Raw genomic sequence first — 17,768 nt, 5'->3', positions numbered from 1 at the left:
TAACCATCAGCAGCAGCAGCAGCAGCAGCAGCGTAGCAGATCTATTCCACCAAGAGCAAATAGCAGTAGCAACAGCAAAAGCAAAAATAACCATCAGCAGCAGCATAACAGCAGCAGTGTAGCAGATCTATTCCACCAAGACCAAATAGCAGCAGCAGCAAAAGCAGCAATAACCATCAGCAGCAGCAGCAGCAGCAGCAGCGTAGCAGATCTATTCCACCAAGAGCAAATAGCAGCAGCAGCAGCAGCAAAAGCAGCAATAACCATCAGCAGCAGCAGCAGCAGCGTAGCAGATCTATTCCACCAAGACCAAACAGCAGCAGCAGCAATAACATCAGCAGCAGCAAAAGCAGCAGTAACCATCAGCAGCAGCAGCAGCAGCAGCGTAGCAGATCTATTCCACCAAGAGCAAATAGCAGTAGCAACAGCAAAAGCAAAAATAACCATCAGCAGCAGCATAACAGCAGCAGTGTAGCAGATCTATTCCACCAAGAGCAAATAGCAGTAGCAACAGCAAAAGCAAAAATAACCATCAGCAGCAGCATAACAGCAGCAGTGTAGCAGATCTATTCCACCAAGACCAAATAGCAGCAGCAGCAAAAGCAGCAATAACCATCAGCAGCAGCAGCAGCAGCAGCAGCAGCAGCAGCGTAGCAGATCTATTCCACCAAGAGCAAATAGCAGCAGCAGCAGCAAAAGCAGCAATAACCAGCAGCAGCAGCAGCGTAGCAGATCTATTCCACCAAGAGCAAATAGCAGTAGCAACAGCAAAAGCAAAAATAACCATCAGCAGCAGCATAACAGCAGCAGTGTAGCAGATCTATTCCACCAAGACCAAATAGCAGCAGCAGCAAAAGCAGCAATAACCATCAGCAGCAGCAGCAGCAGCGTAGCAGATCTATTCCACCAAGAGCAAATAGCAGTAGCAACAGCAAAAGCAAAAATAACCATCAGCAGCAGCATAACAGCAGCAGTGTAGCAGATCTATTCCACCAAGACCAAATAGCAGCAGCAGCAAAAGCAGCAATAACCATCAGCAGCAGCAGCAGCAGCAGCGTAGCAGATCTATTCCACCAAGAGCAAATAGCAGCAGCAGCAGCAGCAGCAAAAGCAGCAATAACCATCAGCAGCAGCAGCAGCAGCGTAGCAGATCTATTCCACCAAGACCAAACAGCAGCAGCAGCAATAACATCAGCAGCAGCAAAAGCAGCAGTAACCATCAGCAGAAGCATAACAGCAGCAGTGTAGCAGATCTATTCCACCAAGAGCAAATAGCAGCAGCAGCAGCAAAAGCAGCAATAACCATCAGCAGCAGCAACGTAGCAGATCTATTCCGCCAAGACCAAACAACAGCAATAACATCAGCAGCAGCAATAACCAACAACAGCAGCAGCATAGCAGATCTATTCCGCCAAGACCAAACATATCAACATTGCCATACCCATTACCATGCCAAATACTCTGCAAGTTGTCATGACAGAAATGCTTTATTTCAGTGTTTCAGTGTTCTGGCTGAATTTTTTATTTTATTTATTTAATTTATACTATTTCAGTTAAAATGTATTTTATTTCAAGTAACAAAAATTTGTTTTTTATGGTTTTAGTTTTAGTACACTGTAATAACCCTGCATCAGAGCATCATTCTGGATGAAAGCTGGAGAGACCCAACAGGAGTCATTGTTAAATCAAGCGAGACAATTTCTGTCTGCATGTCATATCATTTAGACACACACAAGTAACATTGCCTGTCAGGCATGAAACTCCCGAGACAAATTAAATTTTCCTTTTTTTTTCCCCTTCTTTTTTCTGTCTCTCAGACTAAACTGTTGACGCAGTATGTACTGAACCTGGCAAAATATGATCAAAACTATGACATCAGAGATCGGGCCCGCTTTATACGGCAACTAATTGTTCCCACTGATAAGAGCGGCGCTCTCAACAAATACGCCAAGAAGCTTTTCCTTGCACTTAAGCCCGCCCCCGTCCTGGAGTCTCCATTTAAAGGTACCGCCATATTTCATTGCTCAGAGGTTGCTCGTTCATAGCTCACGAGACTTAAAGGGATCTCATTCGTGATTTTTCTTCTTATCTTTGCAGACAGAGATCACTTCCAGCTGGGGTCACTGTCTCATCTGCTGAACGCTAAAGCCGCCGGATACCAGGAGCTGCCCGACTGGCCCGAATCAGCGCCTGACCCGTCCGTGCGCAACGTGGAGGTGAAGGATTCTGTGTGTGCAGGGAGAACAGTTCTGACAGAGGCAGGGCCAGAGGGCGCAGGGGTGCTTCACCTACAGACCACCAGAGGGAGCTCCAACATGCAAGACCTCCCAAAGAAACACCCCAAAGCACTGACAAAAAAACATGCTACTCTCAATCACTTTTATATCGCTCACTCTCCTCGCTCATTAGCATAACTCCACCCTCATAACGCATTAATCACACACTCTGCATTTCAATGGGGTGGGAGCTACTCATCCTGCAGTCCTGTTGGTGTCAGGTTCCAGAAGTAAAAATCCCATTCATTTTCGCCATAATGGAATTGATTTTTAATGATAACTTAAAAATCTTTAAAGGTAGACCGTGAAGTCCTGATGAGAAACTACATTACCCATAATTCTGCAGAGAAATCTCTGCCAATCAGAGAATCGCACCAAACGCTTGAACTTTTTTGCTTCAATTTAAAGTTTGTAATGTTGTGATTCACCTCATAGCTGGTTGGTTTATTTCAATGCTTATATCTCTTAAATGAAGACTTTTTTTGAAATCTCTATGAGAAAAATGAATGGGACAAAAACTTCCGGGACCAATGCCACTGAAAAATTGGTTGGGCACTGTATTAACAGCGTGTCACAGATGATCCTGATAGATTCCTTCGAGCAGAAACGATTAAAAACAAAATTCTAGAATTCAAATGCTAGATCCAAAGCTAGAATTGTGGTTCTAGAATTTTCTTTTCAATCACTGAGAGTTCTAGAACAGACACACCCACATGCCACTCCTTCCTGATTAATATTCCATGATCAAATCTACATATGCATGAGGTCTGCACCACACACTGATCGGTCAGGGTCTTGACTCCAGCTTCAGGTTTTTGTCAGCATAATCATGTTTGTTATTTCATGAAGCACTCATCATCATTTACAGCAGATTTCTCATCTTATAGATGGGTGTGTTTTTGGTTATATCCCTTACGATGTTCATCCACATCCTCTTTTTGACAGTCTGTCTGTCTCTTTATGTTCCTGCCCACCATATTATGCAGCAGGAGGAGGTCATAGACACCAGTGAGGGCCGAATCGGTCTCCTTGGAGACTGGAGAGAGGTGCACACAAGAGTGCAGTGGCTTCTCTCTCTGTCCTCTATGTAGTCGGGCCATCCAGCTCGACCTTACTATACTAAAGTGTGTGTTTTTGTGCCTTAAATCTGCTGACCTCATTTCCTGCCATGCAAACCATCACACAAAACCTTCATATTAATGTTGCACTTCCATTACTGTGACACCAAATACTCAGCAAAGCATTAAAACTTCACCCTAATACAGATTTGTTATTGACATATTGAGTATATGATTAGAAACCTCCTGAAAACTCTAAACAAAGGGGTGAATTCACTAAACAGCCACTTTTGCGAGCAATATTTTAACACGAATAACTGTTATTTACACATGAGCCTACAGAGTTCTAGAGATGTTTGTGAGCATTTTACATGATGGAGAAATAATAAGCAATATAACAGTGACTTTCTGCATTTTAAAGAACCGTTTATGGTGCCTGAATAACAGAGGTGTTGTGATATTGTACCGTCCCAACACAATCTCATGGCAATTCGTAACTATTTTACATTTTCACTAATTGGGGACGAATTTGTACACTGTAAAACCCAATAAGTTTGAGGAAACCGATTGCCGTAAATCATTTAAGTTTTAAAACCAATAAGTATGAGTACTGTAAACTCATATAAATTTAGTTAAATTCGCTTATATTTTAGTGTTGTTTAGTCAATCATTATATTAAACTCAACTTAAAGGGTTATTTCACCCAAAAATTAAAATTCTGTCATTAATTACTCACCCTCATGTCCACACCCGTAAGACCTTCGTTCATCTTCGGAACACAAATTAAGATATTTTTGTTGAAATCCGATGACTCAGTGAGACCTCCATTGACAGCAAGATAATTAACACTTTCAGATGCCCAGAAAGATACTAAAGACATATTTAAAACAGATCATGTGGTTCAACCTTAATGTTATGAAGTGACAAGGATACCCTTTTGCGGCAAAAAAACAAAATAACGAGTTTATTCAATAATATCTAGTGATGGGTGAAAAATAAAATTTCGAATAAAATTCGAAATAAAAGATTCGTAAAGCTTCGAAGCTTCATGAAACAGTGTTTTGAAATCGTCCATCACTAGATATTGTTGATTAAAGTCGTTATTTTGGCACACAAAAAGTATTCTCGTCGCTTCATAACATTAATGTTGAACCACTGTAGTCACATGATCTATTTTAAATATGTCTTTAGTAGCTTTCTGGGCATTGAAAGTGTTAATTATCTTGCTGGCAATGCAGGCCTCACCGAGCCATCGGATTTCATCAAAAATATCTTAATTTGTGTTCTGAAGATGAACGAAGGTCTTACGAGTGTAGAACGACATGAGGGTGAGTAATTAATGACAGAATTTTCATTTTTGGGTGAACTAACCCTTTAACAACTATGAACTCGTTTATATGTTTTTGTACGATCTACTTAGTGGCAGTTAGGTTTAGGGGTGTGGTTACGTACTTACTTTTTATGATTCGTATGATTCACATAGTACGAATCCATATGAAATCGCCACCTTGTAAAACGTTTTCCTGTGAGATTGGGTTGACCGTCCCAGTAGAGTATGTCAATTAGCGCTAATCTGCTGCATTTGTTACCATCTATAGCACTTAGAAATTACTGAAAAGAATGTAAATTGCGCTGTGCAGATTGCTTTCAACATTAAATTTGTGGGCGTGTTTACGATGTTACCAAATTTGCATAGTGAATCAAGTGATGAATGTAAAAAACGCTATTAGTGAATTCCCCCTAAAGGCCCATTCTTACCAAGAACGATAACTATAACGATAACTATATTAGGGTCCACACCAATGGACGATAATGTCCTGTTTATTATAAGCGCGCACTGCTTATGTCATTTGCACTTTTTAAACTTCTGATTGGCTGTCATTGTTTTAATCGTTCATCAGCCGGAAAAAAATAGTTCTGAAAGTGATTCCAACGATAGTGTTTTTCTGTGTCGTTATCGCTATACATATGGAGTGGACGCCGCTACTCTCATAGAGTTAGAACGATTATTAAAACTTTATAGTTATAGTTATAGTCCTTGGTGTGAACGGGCCTTAAACACTTTCAGTTGCTTTGACTGAAGCTGTTAGCGAAATATTGACGTGAAACGCATCCAAATATACATGCTAATCTGTTGACAAGTGCAACCTGAATCCTTGTGTGTACTTTTTAAATCTTTTTCTTTCTTTTCTGTTCTGTTCTGTTCTTTTCTTTCCTCTTCTTCTGGCCATCTCACAGCATCATTCTTGCGTTTCTTTTTATTCTTTCCTGTTTGCCAGGTTATTAGGCTGCTCGAAAGAGTCACCACTTTAACCAGCGTGAGTCTGTCAGTCACCCTTAGCGTCAGACCCAAAGAGCTTTTGCCACCAGCCTAGTGTAGCGTCTGTACTGTGCTAGATCAGCCTTTCCCTTTCCTTCAGCCCTTGCTCTGAGATTAAAGACCAGAATCCTCAAAAAAACACCTCAGAAATGGCCTACAGCACTGACGCTAGTTGCTAATCGCTAATGTATGCTCTAAACATCAGTTAAAGCACGCTAATTCTAGTTTAAAGTCAAATTGATCTTGGGTAATTCAGTACTGGAGGTCTCTGGGGGTCTTTTTTAGGATGTGATTTCTTTAATTATACGTCTTAGTGTACACAGCAAGAATGAAAGTGGCCATGAATGCACAACCTTCCCTGCTGTAGACACCAAACGCTGAGCGGAGAGAGTTGCAGGTCTCAGAAATGTAATTATATTAATTTATGAGTGTAAACGAAGACGTTTGCTGCTTGTAAAGAGGCATTCATGGCCGTTATATGAACCTCTCTCTCTCTCTCTCTCTGATTAGGTTCTCCAGATGTATTTGAGCTGATTTTGATGGTGCTTTGCGACTCTTTTGCAGATTCCAGACTGGAGCAAATGCACAAGCCGAAAGGATCGTAAGGAGAAGAAAGCAGAGAAACCGTTCTACTCGGACTCTGAAGGAGAATCTGGCCCGACCGAATCAGCAGATAGCGGTAACTGCGGCAACCACAACATCTCGTCTGAGGGAAAATTTATTAGCTATATAGGAAGATAGACACAGAGTCTGATGTTAGCATATTGCTAAGCTAATGTCTTAATACTGTCATAGCAAAAAAAAAAAAAAATACACTATTGGGTGAAATAGAGCATGTTGCTAAGCTAACAGCTACATATGCTAATAAGCACACAAAATGCAAATAGAAAATACACATTATAATTAGATTCTTATGGAAGCTTGTTTCTGCCACTGAATAGAAATTGAAAAGGTAATTACGACTTTTTATCACACAATTCTGCCTTTATAACTCAATTGCGAATTTATATCTCGCAATTCTGACTTTTTATCACACAATTCTGCCTTTATAACTCAATTGCGACTTTATATCTCGCAATTCTGACTTTTTATCACACAATTCTGACTTTATAACTCACAATTACAACTTTATGTCACACAATTCTGATTTTATATCACACAATTGTGACTTTAAATCGCACAATTCTGACTTTATATCTCACAATTGCGACTATATCTCACAATTGTGACTTTAAATCGCACAATTCTGACTTTATATCTCACAATTGCGACTATATCTCACAATTTTGACTTTATATCTCAGAATTCTGACTTTATATCTCACAATTCTGACTTTATATCTCACAATTTTGACTTTATATCTCACAATTCTGACTTTATATCTCACAATTTTGACTTTATATCTCACAATTTTGACTTTATATCTCACAATTTTGACTTTATATCTCACAATTCTGACTTTATATCTCACAATTGCGACTATATCTCACAATTTTGACTTTAAATCGCACAATTCTGACTTTATATCTCACAATTGCGACTATATCACACAATTGTGACTTTATATCTCACAATTGTGACTTTATATCTCACAATTGCGACTTTATATCACACAATTCTGACTTTATATCTCGCAATACTGACATTAAATCACACATTTCTGATTTTATATCTCACAATTGCTACTATATTTTGCACAATTGTGACTTTATATCTCACAATTGCGAGTTTAAATCGCACATTTTTGACTTTATATCTCACAATTGTGACTTTAAATCGCACAATTCTGATTTTATATCTCACAATTTTTGAGTTTATATCTATCAGTTCTTTTCATTAGTGAATAAAAATGTTTTTTTTTTTTTTTGATCAATAGTTCCATTGAATCTTTGTGCCGTTTTAAATGAAAAATTTAATTGAACTCACCATAATACCAAGCTTGGTCAGTGCTACATAATAATATTGATTGATGCGCGCTCTCTTGGCAGAATCAGACTCGGGCAGCAGGTCAGAAAGCGCTAGCGGCAGTGATGAAAGCGGCTCCGGTTCAGAGAGCGAAGAGAGTGGAGAAGAGACCGAGTCTGAGGAGGAAGAGGAAGATGAGGTGGAAGAAAAGAAAAAAAAGAAAAGACTGGACAAGACCAAAGCAAAGAAGCCAGTGGAGGAGAGCGCAGAGAGGTACACCATCCTCAGATCTACTCCATTATCTGAAGTTTCTTACTCCAAATGTCTCATGTTTTGCTCCATCATGCCACAGTGAACAGAGCAGCGGCGCCGAGGACAGGAAACGAGGCAGGAAGGCAGGGAAGAATCAGAAGAGTGCTTCAGAGTCAGAGAGCGAATCAGAGAGCAGCGAATCAGAGGAGTCGTCGGAAGAGGAGTCTGGGGAGGAGTCTGAATCTGACACTGACATCAGGAAGAAGAAGGTTAGTTCAAAATGGGATACTAGCTTACTATTTAGTGAACACTGTGCAGTGTATATCATATTGTGATAATAAATTAAAGTTTATTATCTGATATTAAACATTTCTAAAAGTAGAATGCTACTGTTGTCACATAAATTCAGACAAGGTGTTAATAAACACTGCTATTTGATGTTATTTGCCTCTAGATGAGAGTTCACGCATGTATTTTTCTCATTTCGCTCAGACGCCCGTATCAAAACAACCTCCCAAACAATCCAAAAAAGAGAGCAAGAAGGAGACGCAAGAAATGTCTTTGTTGGATCTGGATGACTGTGAGTAAGACATACAAGACCAAATACTCAAATGCTTGAATGTAAAATCATATAATCTGTCTCTGTCTCTCTCTCTCAGTTGAACCAGCCCCAACATCAGCTCCAGTGACTCCGAGTAACTTCCTGTCCAGTAGTCTGGTTTCTGATCTAGAGGGTTTATCACTGACTGACACTATTCTGGCACCTACAGTGAGTTTTGGGGCAAAAGTACAATCATAAATTGCAGTAAACGTAATATACAGCAGAAATATTGTCTCAATCTAGGGTGTTTTCATTTTAGTCTGTAGGAAAAATAGTAGTTTTCCCTTTTTTCACTTTTTATTATTTTCAGAATACAGTTGTAAACAAACTTTTATTTTGGATGCGATTAATCACGATTAATCCTTTGACAGCACTAAAATAAAATGTTTTCTGTTTTCTTATAGACCATTGCACCTTCTGGTTCGATAAAGATGTATGAGCTCCTGCATCGTATAACGGGCGAGGGTCTTGCGGTCGAGTACTGTTTCAGCCGGCAGCCCTTCAGTCCAGACCCCAACATGGTGGCCGTCCAGATCCAATTCACCAACAACACCAACTCCGAGACCAAAAACCTGCATATCGAGGAGCCCAAGCTGCAGTCCGGGATGAGGATCCGAGAGTTCTCTGAGATAGGTATGCAGCCCAGAACAGTACAAGTTCTTCTACATGAGCTTCAAGTTTATTTTTGTTCTATTTGCGTTGTTCTTTCAGAGGTGTTAGCAGCAGGTGACTCGGTTACCGTGGTGATGGGCATAGATTTCTGTGATTCTACGCAAGCAGCAAACTTCCAGCTGTGGTGAGTGTTTAAGAGGAGCTAAATGATGCTCTTCTGTTTCCTGATGTCCACTTATGATAATGTTAGTCAAGGAGTCTTAAACTCACATTTAGAATTTAACATATTTCTATATGTAAATTACCTTCATTATGATTGGTTCAGTTCTTTGACTCCAATTCCTATGGAAGCTTGTTTCCACCACTAAATAAAAAACAAAAAAGGTAATTTTGACTTTTTATCTCACAATTCTGACTTTTTTCTCACAATTGCAAGTTTACATCTCCAGATTATGCGAGAAATAAACTCAGAATCGCGAGTTAATGTCAGAATTTCGAGATATAAACAACTGTGAGTTATGCACGTCCTGATATTGCTGAGTTAGATGCGTTCCTGGGTCAACATATTTTGTTAATCCTGGAACAACATTCTAGTCTGAAAATTTAGTCTTAACCCTATTCCTACCCCTAAACCTAACCCTACCCATAAGTTATCCCAAAAATCAGAGGGAAATGATAAATGAATAACACTGATGTAGAAGCACCAATTCATGATTTTAAGCCTAAACTTGATATAATCTGTGAACTTGTCCCTCAAATCTGATTGGTTGATTTGAATGTTGTTCCAGGATCAACAAAAATGTTGACCCAGGAACATGTTGAACTCAGCAATATCAGGTTATGCGCAAGGGCATAAAGTCATAATTACATGTAATAAACTCACAGTCGCAACTTTATAACTCGCAATTATAATGTTATAATGTCAGAATTATGAGATATAAACAATTGCGAGAAATATTGTCAGAACCTGCGATATAAACTCACAATTGCAAGTTATAAAGTCAGAATTGTGTCATTTAAACTCAAAATTGCAAGAAATAATGTCAGAATTATGAGATATAAACAATTGCGTGTTATGTCAGAATTATGAGATATAAACTCAAAATTGCGAGAAATAATGTCAGAATTATGAGATATAAACAATTGCGAGTTATGTCAGAATTATGAGATATAAACAATTGCGAGTTATGTCAGAATTATGAGATATAAACAATTGCGAGTTATGTCAGAATTATGAGATATAAACTCAAAATTGCGAGAAATAATGTCAGAATTATGAGATATAAACAATTGCGAGTTATGTCACAGTTATGAGATATAAACTCAAAATTGCGAGTTATAATGTCAGAATTATGAGATATAAACAATTGCGAGTTATGTCAGAATTATGAGATATAAACTAAAAATTGCGAGAAATAATGTCAGAATTATGAGATATAAACTCAAAATTGCGAGTTATAATGTCAGAATTATGAGATATAAACAATTGCGAGAAATAATGTCAGAATTATGAGATATAAACTCAAAATTGTGAGTTATAATGTCACAGTTATGAGATATAAACTCAAAATTGCGAGTTATAATGTCAGAATTATGAGATATAAACAATTGCGAGTTATGTCAGAATTATGAGATATAAACAATTGCGAGAAATAATGTCAGAATTATGAGATAAAAACAATTGCAAGAAATAATGTCAGAACCTCCGATATAAACTCACAATTGCAAGTTATAAAGTCAATTGTGTCATATAAACTCAAAATTGCAAGAAATAATGTCAGAATTATGAGATATAAACAATTGCGAGTTATAAAGTCAGAATTGTGAGATATAAACTCAAAATTGCGAGAAATAATGTCAGAATTATGAGATATAAACAATTGCGAGTTATAAAGTCAGAATTATGAGATATAAACTCAAAATTGCGAGTTACAATGTCAGAATTATGAGATATAAACAATTGTGAGAAATAATGCCAGAACCTCCGATATAAACTCACAATTGCGAGTTATAAAGTCAAAATTGTGTGATATAAACTCAAAATTGCGAGAAATAATGTCAGAATTATGAAATATAAACAATTGCGAGTTATAATGTCACAGTTATGAGATATAAACTCACAATTGTGAGAAAAAAGAATTATGAGATAAAAAGTTGCAATTATATCTCTTTTATTTTTTATTTAGCAGCGGAAACAAGCTTCCATAAATTCCAAATATCTTTGTTTACTAAAAAAATATTTTTTCAATCTCTTTTTCAGTACTCACACCCGCAAATTCTTCGTTACGATCCAGCCGCCCGTCGGGGAGCTAATGACACCGGCGTTTCTGACAGAAAACGACTTTAAGAAGGAGCAAGGTGAGCGAACATCAGCCTTTCTCATTTTAGCGCTCCTATTGATTGCTCCTCTTCCTCAAAACATCTGTCATTTTTCTGTGCCTATGCAGGAGAAAAGTTTTTATGTCTGTCGTTCATTATTCATGAAATGTGACCCCATTTTTCAGTCTCATGGCTTTTATCAAGGCAGAATCCTAATTTGCATACTTCTATTGTGCACTAAAAAAACTACACACTTTTGTAACCAGAAATTTGCCTCTTGATACCACAGACCCCTTCCTCATGTACTACATGTAAGCTTCTAGTTAAACTCATTAGCTTAAATTCATTAGTAATTCACCATAGCACAAAGGGGTTGTGTAATATTAGCTTCAAAACATGCACATTCATGTACTTTTGACATACTATTTTCAACATATTACAATGCTGAACACTATAAACTAATTCTAGCATACTTTATAGCACAGATAGTGTGTGAATTGGAATTCAGCCCACGCTAGTTAATGAGCATGCTGCTAACAGCTCAGCATAAACCCGTCTGTCACTTTAGCATACAGTGTTAACGTATTTGTTGAAACATATTAGTTTAACATACTCATGTCTTCCTCTTCCATGGGGTTGTTTTGACGCTGTTCATTAGAGAATCTTTTGAATGGTAAGTTTCTCTGATGTAGCCGATTAGCGTAGCACTTACAGTCACCTCCTCCTCCCCTTTAGTCCCTGAATTTTTTTACACAAACACACAGAACCAGCTAACAGGGAACGTTCTCAGAACGTTCTGGAAAGGTTCTCTCAAAGTTATCTGGTCTTTAAATAATGTTCTCAAAACTATATTTAAATCTAAATTTGTATTTTCTTGTTTCAGAACGTTCAGAGAACGTTCTAAATTAACGTTCCCATAATGTTTGCAAAATGACAAAATGGAATGTTCCCTTAACATTAAAAAAACTGGACATTCTGAGAACATTCAGAAATAACGTTTTCAAAACTTAACGGGAATGTTAGCGACATTTGTGTATATTTTTGTTAGCTGCACACCTCCTTCCTGTCTTTCTGTTAATGCTTTTGCTTCCAGCTGCCCCTCCCTCTTAACGCAGCCTCCAGTTATCGCCCTGGCGACCGTTACCATGACTATGCATTTTCTCACGGCATGTCAAGGTAACGATATGCTGCATCTCACTAGGAATGTGCCTTTGAAACACTGAATCCGATCGACCCTGAACCGTCACGACACTCTTTGAGACCAGCACGATCAACACAGCTCACAAAAACTGTTGTGTTCTGTCTACATAGACTGCTACCTTCCAAGGTGGCATCTTTAATGACTCTGTTGCGTGAGTGAATCGATACACTCTTTGTGGGCAGCTGCTCTGTTAATGCACGACAGACCAAAAGAGTCTGACTTTAGTTTTATGTTGCTAAGCTAACAACATTTAATTCGATTTTTTGGTCATCATTTTGCTGCCTACTGTTCAGAGCCTTCACATCTGGAGTGCAAGTGTGATTCCTAAAAATGTTGCTTAGGTAGTCAGAACAGAGTTAGCATTTTCACTAATCTCACAAAGCGATGCTTTCTGTCTTTTTTGCAGGTAAACTGATGGGAATGAATGAAATCTCAGAGAAGTTGTCGCTAGGAGAGAAATGTGTGAACGAACACGTCATTGTTGAGAGAGTCACGGCCACCGCCAACTTGAGCAGGGTACCTTGCGGTTCTGATAAAGAGTGCAGGTAACACACACACACACACACACACACACACACACACACACACGTGAATACAGTGTCCCAGTCCTAAATTAAAACTTTTAGAGTTTTTTACTTTGGTTATGCAGGGCTTTTCACACTCGTTCTGAACCCTGGGTAAAGGAATGTTTCACCAATGTTCACTTTCAAATTAAAATTAGTCCAAGCTTTACTCACCCTCAAGCCATCCTAGGTGTATATGACTTTCTTCTTTCTGATGAACATAATTGCAGAAATATTTATAAATATCCTGACGCATCCGAGCTTTATAATGGCAGTGAACGGGACCCACGAGTATGAGCTGAGAAAGTGCCTCCATCCACATCCATCCATCATAAACATACTCCACATGGCTCCGGGAGGATAATAAAGGCCTTCTGAAGCAAAATGACGCATTTGTGGAAAAAAAAAAAAACATATTTAAACAAGTTATGAAGTCAAATATCGAGCTTCCGCTGCATTAGTTCCGTAAGTTGAATAGGGAAAGTGTAGGATGTACGTCTGGTATCGTTTAAAGCTCTTTGAAGCTGCACTGAAACTGTAATTTTGACCTTCAACCATTTGGGGTCTGTCCGAAGTCCACTATAAGGAGAAAAATCCTGGAATGTTTTCATCAAAAACCATTTCTTTTCAACTGAAGAAAGAAAGACATGAACATCTTGGATGACATGGGGGTGAGTAAATTATCAGGAAATTTTAATTTGAAAGTGAACTAAAGTATATTTTGGCTACTTTGTAGTTTCACTGAACATTAGTGCTGCCAAATCAATTAATTGCGATTAATTGCATCTAACAAATCTATCATCTGTTTTATTTGAAATGCAAGGGATAATTTACATCCAGCTCATTACTTTATAATCCATTAGAATGTACAAAACAGTCATCCTGGCAACACGAGTAGTAATTTTCAATACAGTCGCTAAGTGGACGCAAGATGGCGCCAGTGAGTCACGGTTTGTTGTACAGCAGTTTGTTATACAGCTTTGTTGTTAGTGACAACAGTCATTATCAGAAAATATCAAACTTCGGAATGTATAAGAATGTCAATTGAAAACTCTACACATACTGATTGTGATATGTTAAAATATGAGCTTTAAGTAATAAATGGATTAACATCTCTTTCTATCTCTCTTTTGGACACACATTAAGAAATAAAAAAGCTGCATATAATACGAAAAGATTGATAAAACGTAGTGCTAGGTTTAAAGTCTAGATTTTTGTTTTGTTCATATTTTAACAGGCTGGCAATTCAGAAGAGGCATGCAGCTACACCGCAGTATAATAGCTAGCTGCGTGAGTTAATGTGACTAACCTTGTGGATGCGATGTCTCATAAAATTTGATGCTGTTGTTCCGGTGTCTTTTATTGTTTTCCCACATTCTTTGCATCTAGCCGATCTGCCGTGATAATAAACTCAAACGAAAGAACATATGTCAAGGTGGCTCCCGTCATGTTTCATGGGACTCTTATTATGACATTTCGGAGTTTACGCGCACGGACATGCGTAATCAAAGTGTATGACAAGAGTCTGATCTACCTCGACATATAAGGATATATATGCGATGCAGATATTATAAAACTATTTAAACACAACACAAATTCTTTATTTATTATATCAGTAGTTAAGGGTAAAAGACTTGAGTCGTTTTTAAAATATTCCGAGTCTTTTGTGGCGAGTCAAGTCAAGTCTGAAGTCATTTCAGGTCGAGTCCAAGTCTGAAGTCTGTTAAAATGCGACTTGAGTGCGAGTCTCTAACTCGAGTGCCCATTTCTGGTTCACACACATATTATGTAAACACAAACTTATATTTTGGATGCGATTAATCGCAATTAATTGTTTGACAGCACTAATATATACACACACATATATTTACAAAATTTTATGTTACAGGCGATTAATTGCGATTAATCGTTTGATAGCGATAATACACACACATACATATATTTACAAACTTTTATATTGGAAGCGATTAATCACGATTAATCGATTTGACAGCACTACTGAGTATTAAAGATATTAGCAACTTTTACTCTCTACTTGACTGAATTTTTGAATAAGTATATGTACTCTTTACTCCAATACATTTGTAATGAGTAATGCAGTTACTTGTTACATTTTGCACGGCACCTAACTTTTTCTGTTTTTTTAAGTTTTTTCTGCTACAAATGTGATATCGCCATCTACAGGGCATTGAAGTTACTATATCTACCTTACTCTTCCAAACTTGTCAACAAATCTACTTTACTATACTCTAAGACTTTTACTCAAGTCGTATATGAATGTATGCCTGGTGACTTGTAATGTCGCTGTAAGGTATCTGTACTTTTACTCAAGTATAGTTTTCAGGTACTCTTTACACCTCCGCGCTTCGCATTGCTTGTTAATACTGCATGTTGTATATATTAAACAGTAATTTCAGCATTTAGTGTAGTGAAGAAGAGTTTCATACTTACCTTTATAGTCCAAAAAGTCCATTCAGGAAAAACGTGATAGTAAAGTCAGCGATATATAATATAAGGATGAGCAATGCTTGAGCCTTTATGTAAATAGGTCACATGCTATGCTCATCCAATCAGTGACACTTACACTGCAACACAGGGTTTTGTAATGTACAGTGTGAAACATCATACCCAGTATTAATTGTTAACCCAGGGTAAATTATGAGCAGTGTGAAACGTGAAGCAAGATAACCCAGGATTCCATTTACCCGGGGTTAAGAATGACCCAGGGTTAACTATTTCAAGTGTGAAAAGCCCTATAGACTGTTGTGTAGTAAAAAGCTACTATATTTATTTTGTTAAAAGCTAGTATTAAGTATATTTTGATTAGTTTTATTATTTGAGTATGTAAAGCTCTTTCATTCTTCACTTTCCTTTACTTTGCTGTCTGTTTTTCTGGCCTGTTATCTTTTGAAATCTTAGTACACCTCCTCCTCCTCCTCCTCCTTCCGCTCCTGTTTACAGATTCGCAGGTAAAACGGTCAGCAGCGGCTGTCTCGTGCTGGTCACCGTCGCTACGAAGGAAGGCGGCGGAGCTCAGCTGACGGTGAACTGCGAGAAGATGGTGATCGGCACGATGCTGGTTAAAGATATTCTGCAGGCCCTGTCGCAGTGATGGCGCCCCCTAGAGTCAACACCCTCCTGCTGCTGCTTACCGCATTGAATCGCATCGCTGTGTAGATATTTCCTCCACGTGGACTGGCTTGTAGCATCAAAAATATACTGATGTCAGAACCACGATGACAACAACAACATTCACGGCCCCATAATCAGGATGTTCCTCCTCTGTTGAATGTTGCATGGCATCAAAGAGTCAGTGTACCATAAACCTGCCGAATTACTGCACAAACCTGTGTCAGTTTTAGTTTAGGATCTCTTTAGGATATACAGTACAGTACATGGCCAAAAGTATTTGGACACCACCTTGTAATCAACCAGCCAATAACTATCCATCAAGACTAATAATCATTTTCTTTCAGATCAATCGTTGCCTTTGTGATCTTCGGAAGCTCAGTGGGGTTTATTTTTAGCATTTAGCTTTCACGTATTCTGAATGTAACATCTTACATCTGATCCCAGACCACATCCCAATGATGACAGCAGATTTGTTTCCAAGAAACCACATCAAACTGGTTTGGAAAACATGAGCTTTGTTGAACATGATCATATTAGTATCGTTACACAGTCGATTTCTGTCGGTTTAGCAAAATCAAAAGCTTCAAAACACATCAGTGTGAATTCACTGCCTTCAGATTTTGTAGCAACCTCATCTAATCTCTCTTGAAAAGAAATGTCCGTCTTTTCTGTTTTGTTGAATTTGACTGGTGTTTCACTCAACGTTCATCAGCTTGTTCTCGTGAAGCTCTCAGAGGAGTACAGTAACTCACAATCCCATTATTTTAAATGCAATCTGAAGCTGTTTATCCTGGTGCAGACTCCATTAGTAGTTAGTTTTAGACCAATTTTTTGTTATGATGATGTGCTTGTTGGCATAAAACAGATCTTCCTCCTCCCCCAGGTCAACAAATGAAATCCAGCTTTACTGACTGACCTCTGTGTGACTGTGGGAAATCATGTGTTGTTTGAATATTATATCTCTATTTATTATAAAGAGTTTTAAATGTCAATAAAAGAGAACACACACTCAAATTAAGATGTCTTCTTTTTTTTATTTAACTTTAATGTGGATTATTGTTTATAATATGATATTTATGCAGATAGGAGAGAGTTGTCGCGCATTTTATTCCAGTTGGTTATGCAATTTCTGTATACTTTTTAATATTTCTGTATATTCTGTATCGAACATTCCCGCCATTATTGTCTAGAAAAACAGGAATAGGGGATAGTGGGGTAAGATGAGCCAGTGGGGTAAGTTGAGCCACCCCCTGTATCTTGGCAACCGTACACTTTTATTGTCACGTGACCATATATTTTAGAACAACCAAATAATTTAGCTGAATTGGTAAGCTAGCTAGTTTTTTGTTTTGTTTTTTTCTCAAAATGGCAGCTATTAGGCAAAGTGAGCCAAATGCTGTGGGGTAAATTGAGCCAGCGTTTTAACTCACCCCACCCTAAGGCACTGGTATCATTTCAATCTAATATTACACAGCTGGTTTAGTTATTTATTTGAGTTTATAACAGTGTACAAGTACACAAAATCCTTA

General features: G+C 38.0%; 1 protein-coding gene across 5 annotated transcripts in view; it reads left to right on the top strand.

The window, feature by feature from the left end:
• The window catches only part of LOC125247689 (AP-3 complex subunit beta-2), a 52,228-nt gene extending 34,975 nt beyond the window's left edge, over window positions 1-17,253 (top strand). For 2 of the 5 annotated variants that reach the window (XM_048159128.1, XM_048159129.1), the window contains exons 16-28: window positions 1,818-2,004; window positions 2,098-2,216; window positions 5,614-5,652; window positions 6,219-6,333; window positions 7,643-7,832; window positions 7,912-8,080; window positions 8,304-8,391; window positions 8,471-8,580; window positions 8,817-9,045; window positions 9,124-9,208; window positions 11,285-11,382; window positions 12,951-13,089; window positions 16,027-17,253. In XM_048159128.1, coding sequence (XP_048015085.1) covers window positions 1,818-2,004; window positions 2,098-2,216; window positions 5,614-5,652; window positions 6,219-6,333; window positions 7,643-7,832; window positions 7,912-8,080; window positions 8,304-8,391; window positions 8,471-8,580; window positions 8,817-9,045; window positions 9,124-9,208; window positions 11,285-11,382; window positions 12,951-13,089; window positions 16,027-16,219 — 1,761 coding nt within the window. In that variant the 3' untranslated portion in view covers window positions 16,220-17,253. The remainder of the gene's footprint in view (window positions 1-1,817; window positions 2,005-2,097; window positions 2,217-5,613; window positions 5,653-6,218; window positions 6,334-7,642; window positions 7,833-7,911; window positions 8,081-8,303; window positions 8,392-8,470; window positions 8,581-8,816; window positions 9,046-9,123; window positions 9,209-11,284; window positions 11,383-12,950; window positions 13,090-16,026) is intronic. The other 3 variants (XM_048159132.1, XM_048159131.1, XM_048159133.1) reach the window with 3 other exon arrangements.
• Window positions 17,254-17,768: the final 515 nt, after the last annotated feature.

The sequence above is a fragment of the Megalobrama amblycephala genome, linkage group LG15, assembly GCF_018812025.1.
Source record: "Megalobrama amblycephala isolate DHTTF-2021 linkage group LG15, ASM1881202v1, whole genome shotgun sequence".
In the NCBI taxonomy this organism is placed as follows: domain Eukaryota; kingdom Metazoa; phylum Chordata; class Actinopteri; order Cypriniformes; family Xenocyprididae; genus Megalobrama; species Megalobrama amblycephala.
The sequence above is the reverse complement of the archived record's forward strand: the minus strand, read 5'-3'. Positions and strand labels throughout refer to the sequence as shown.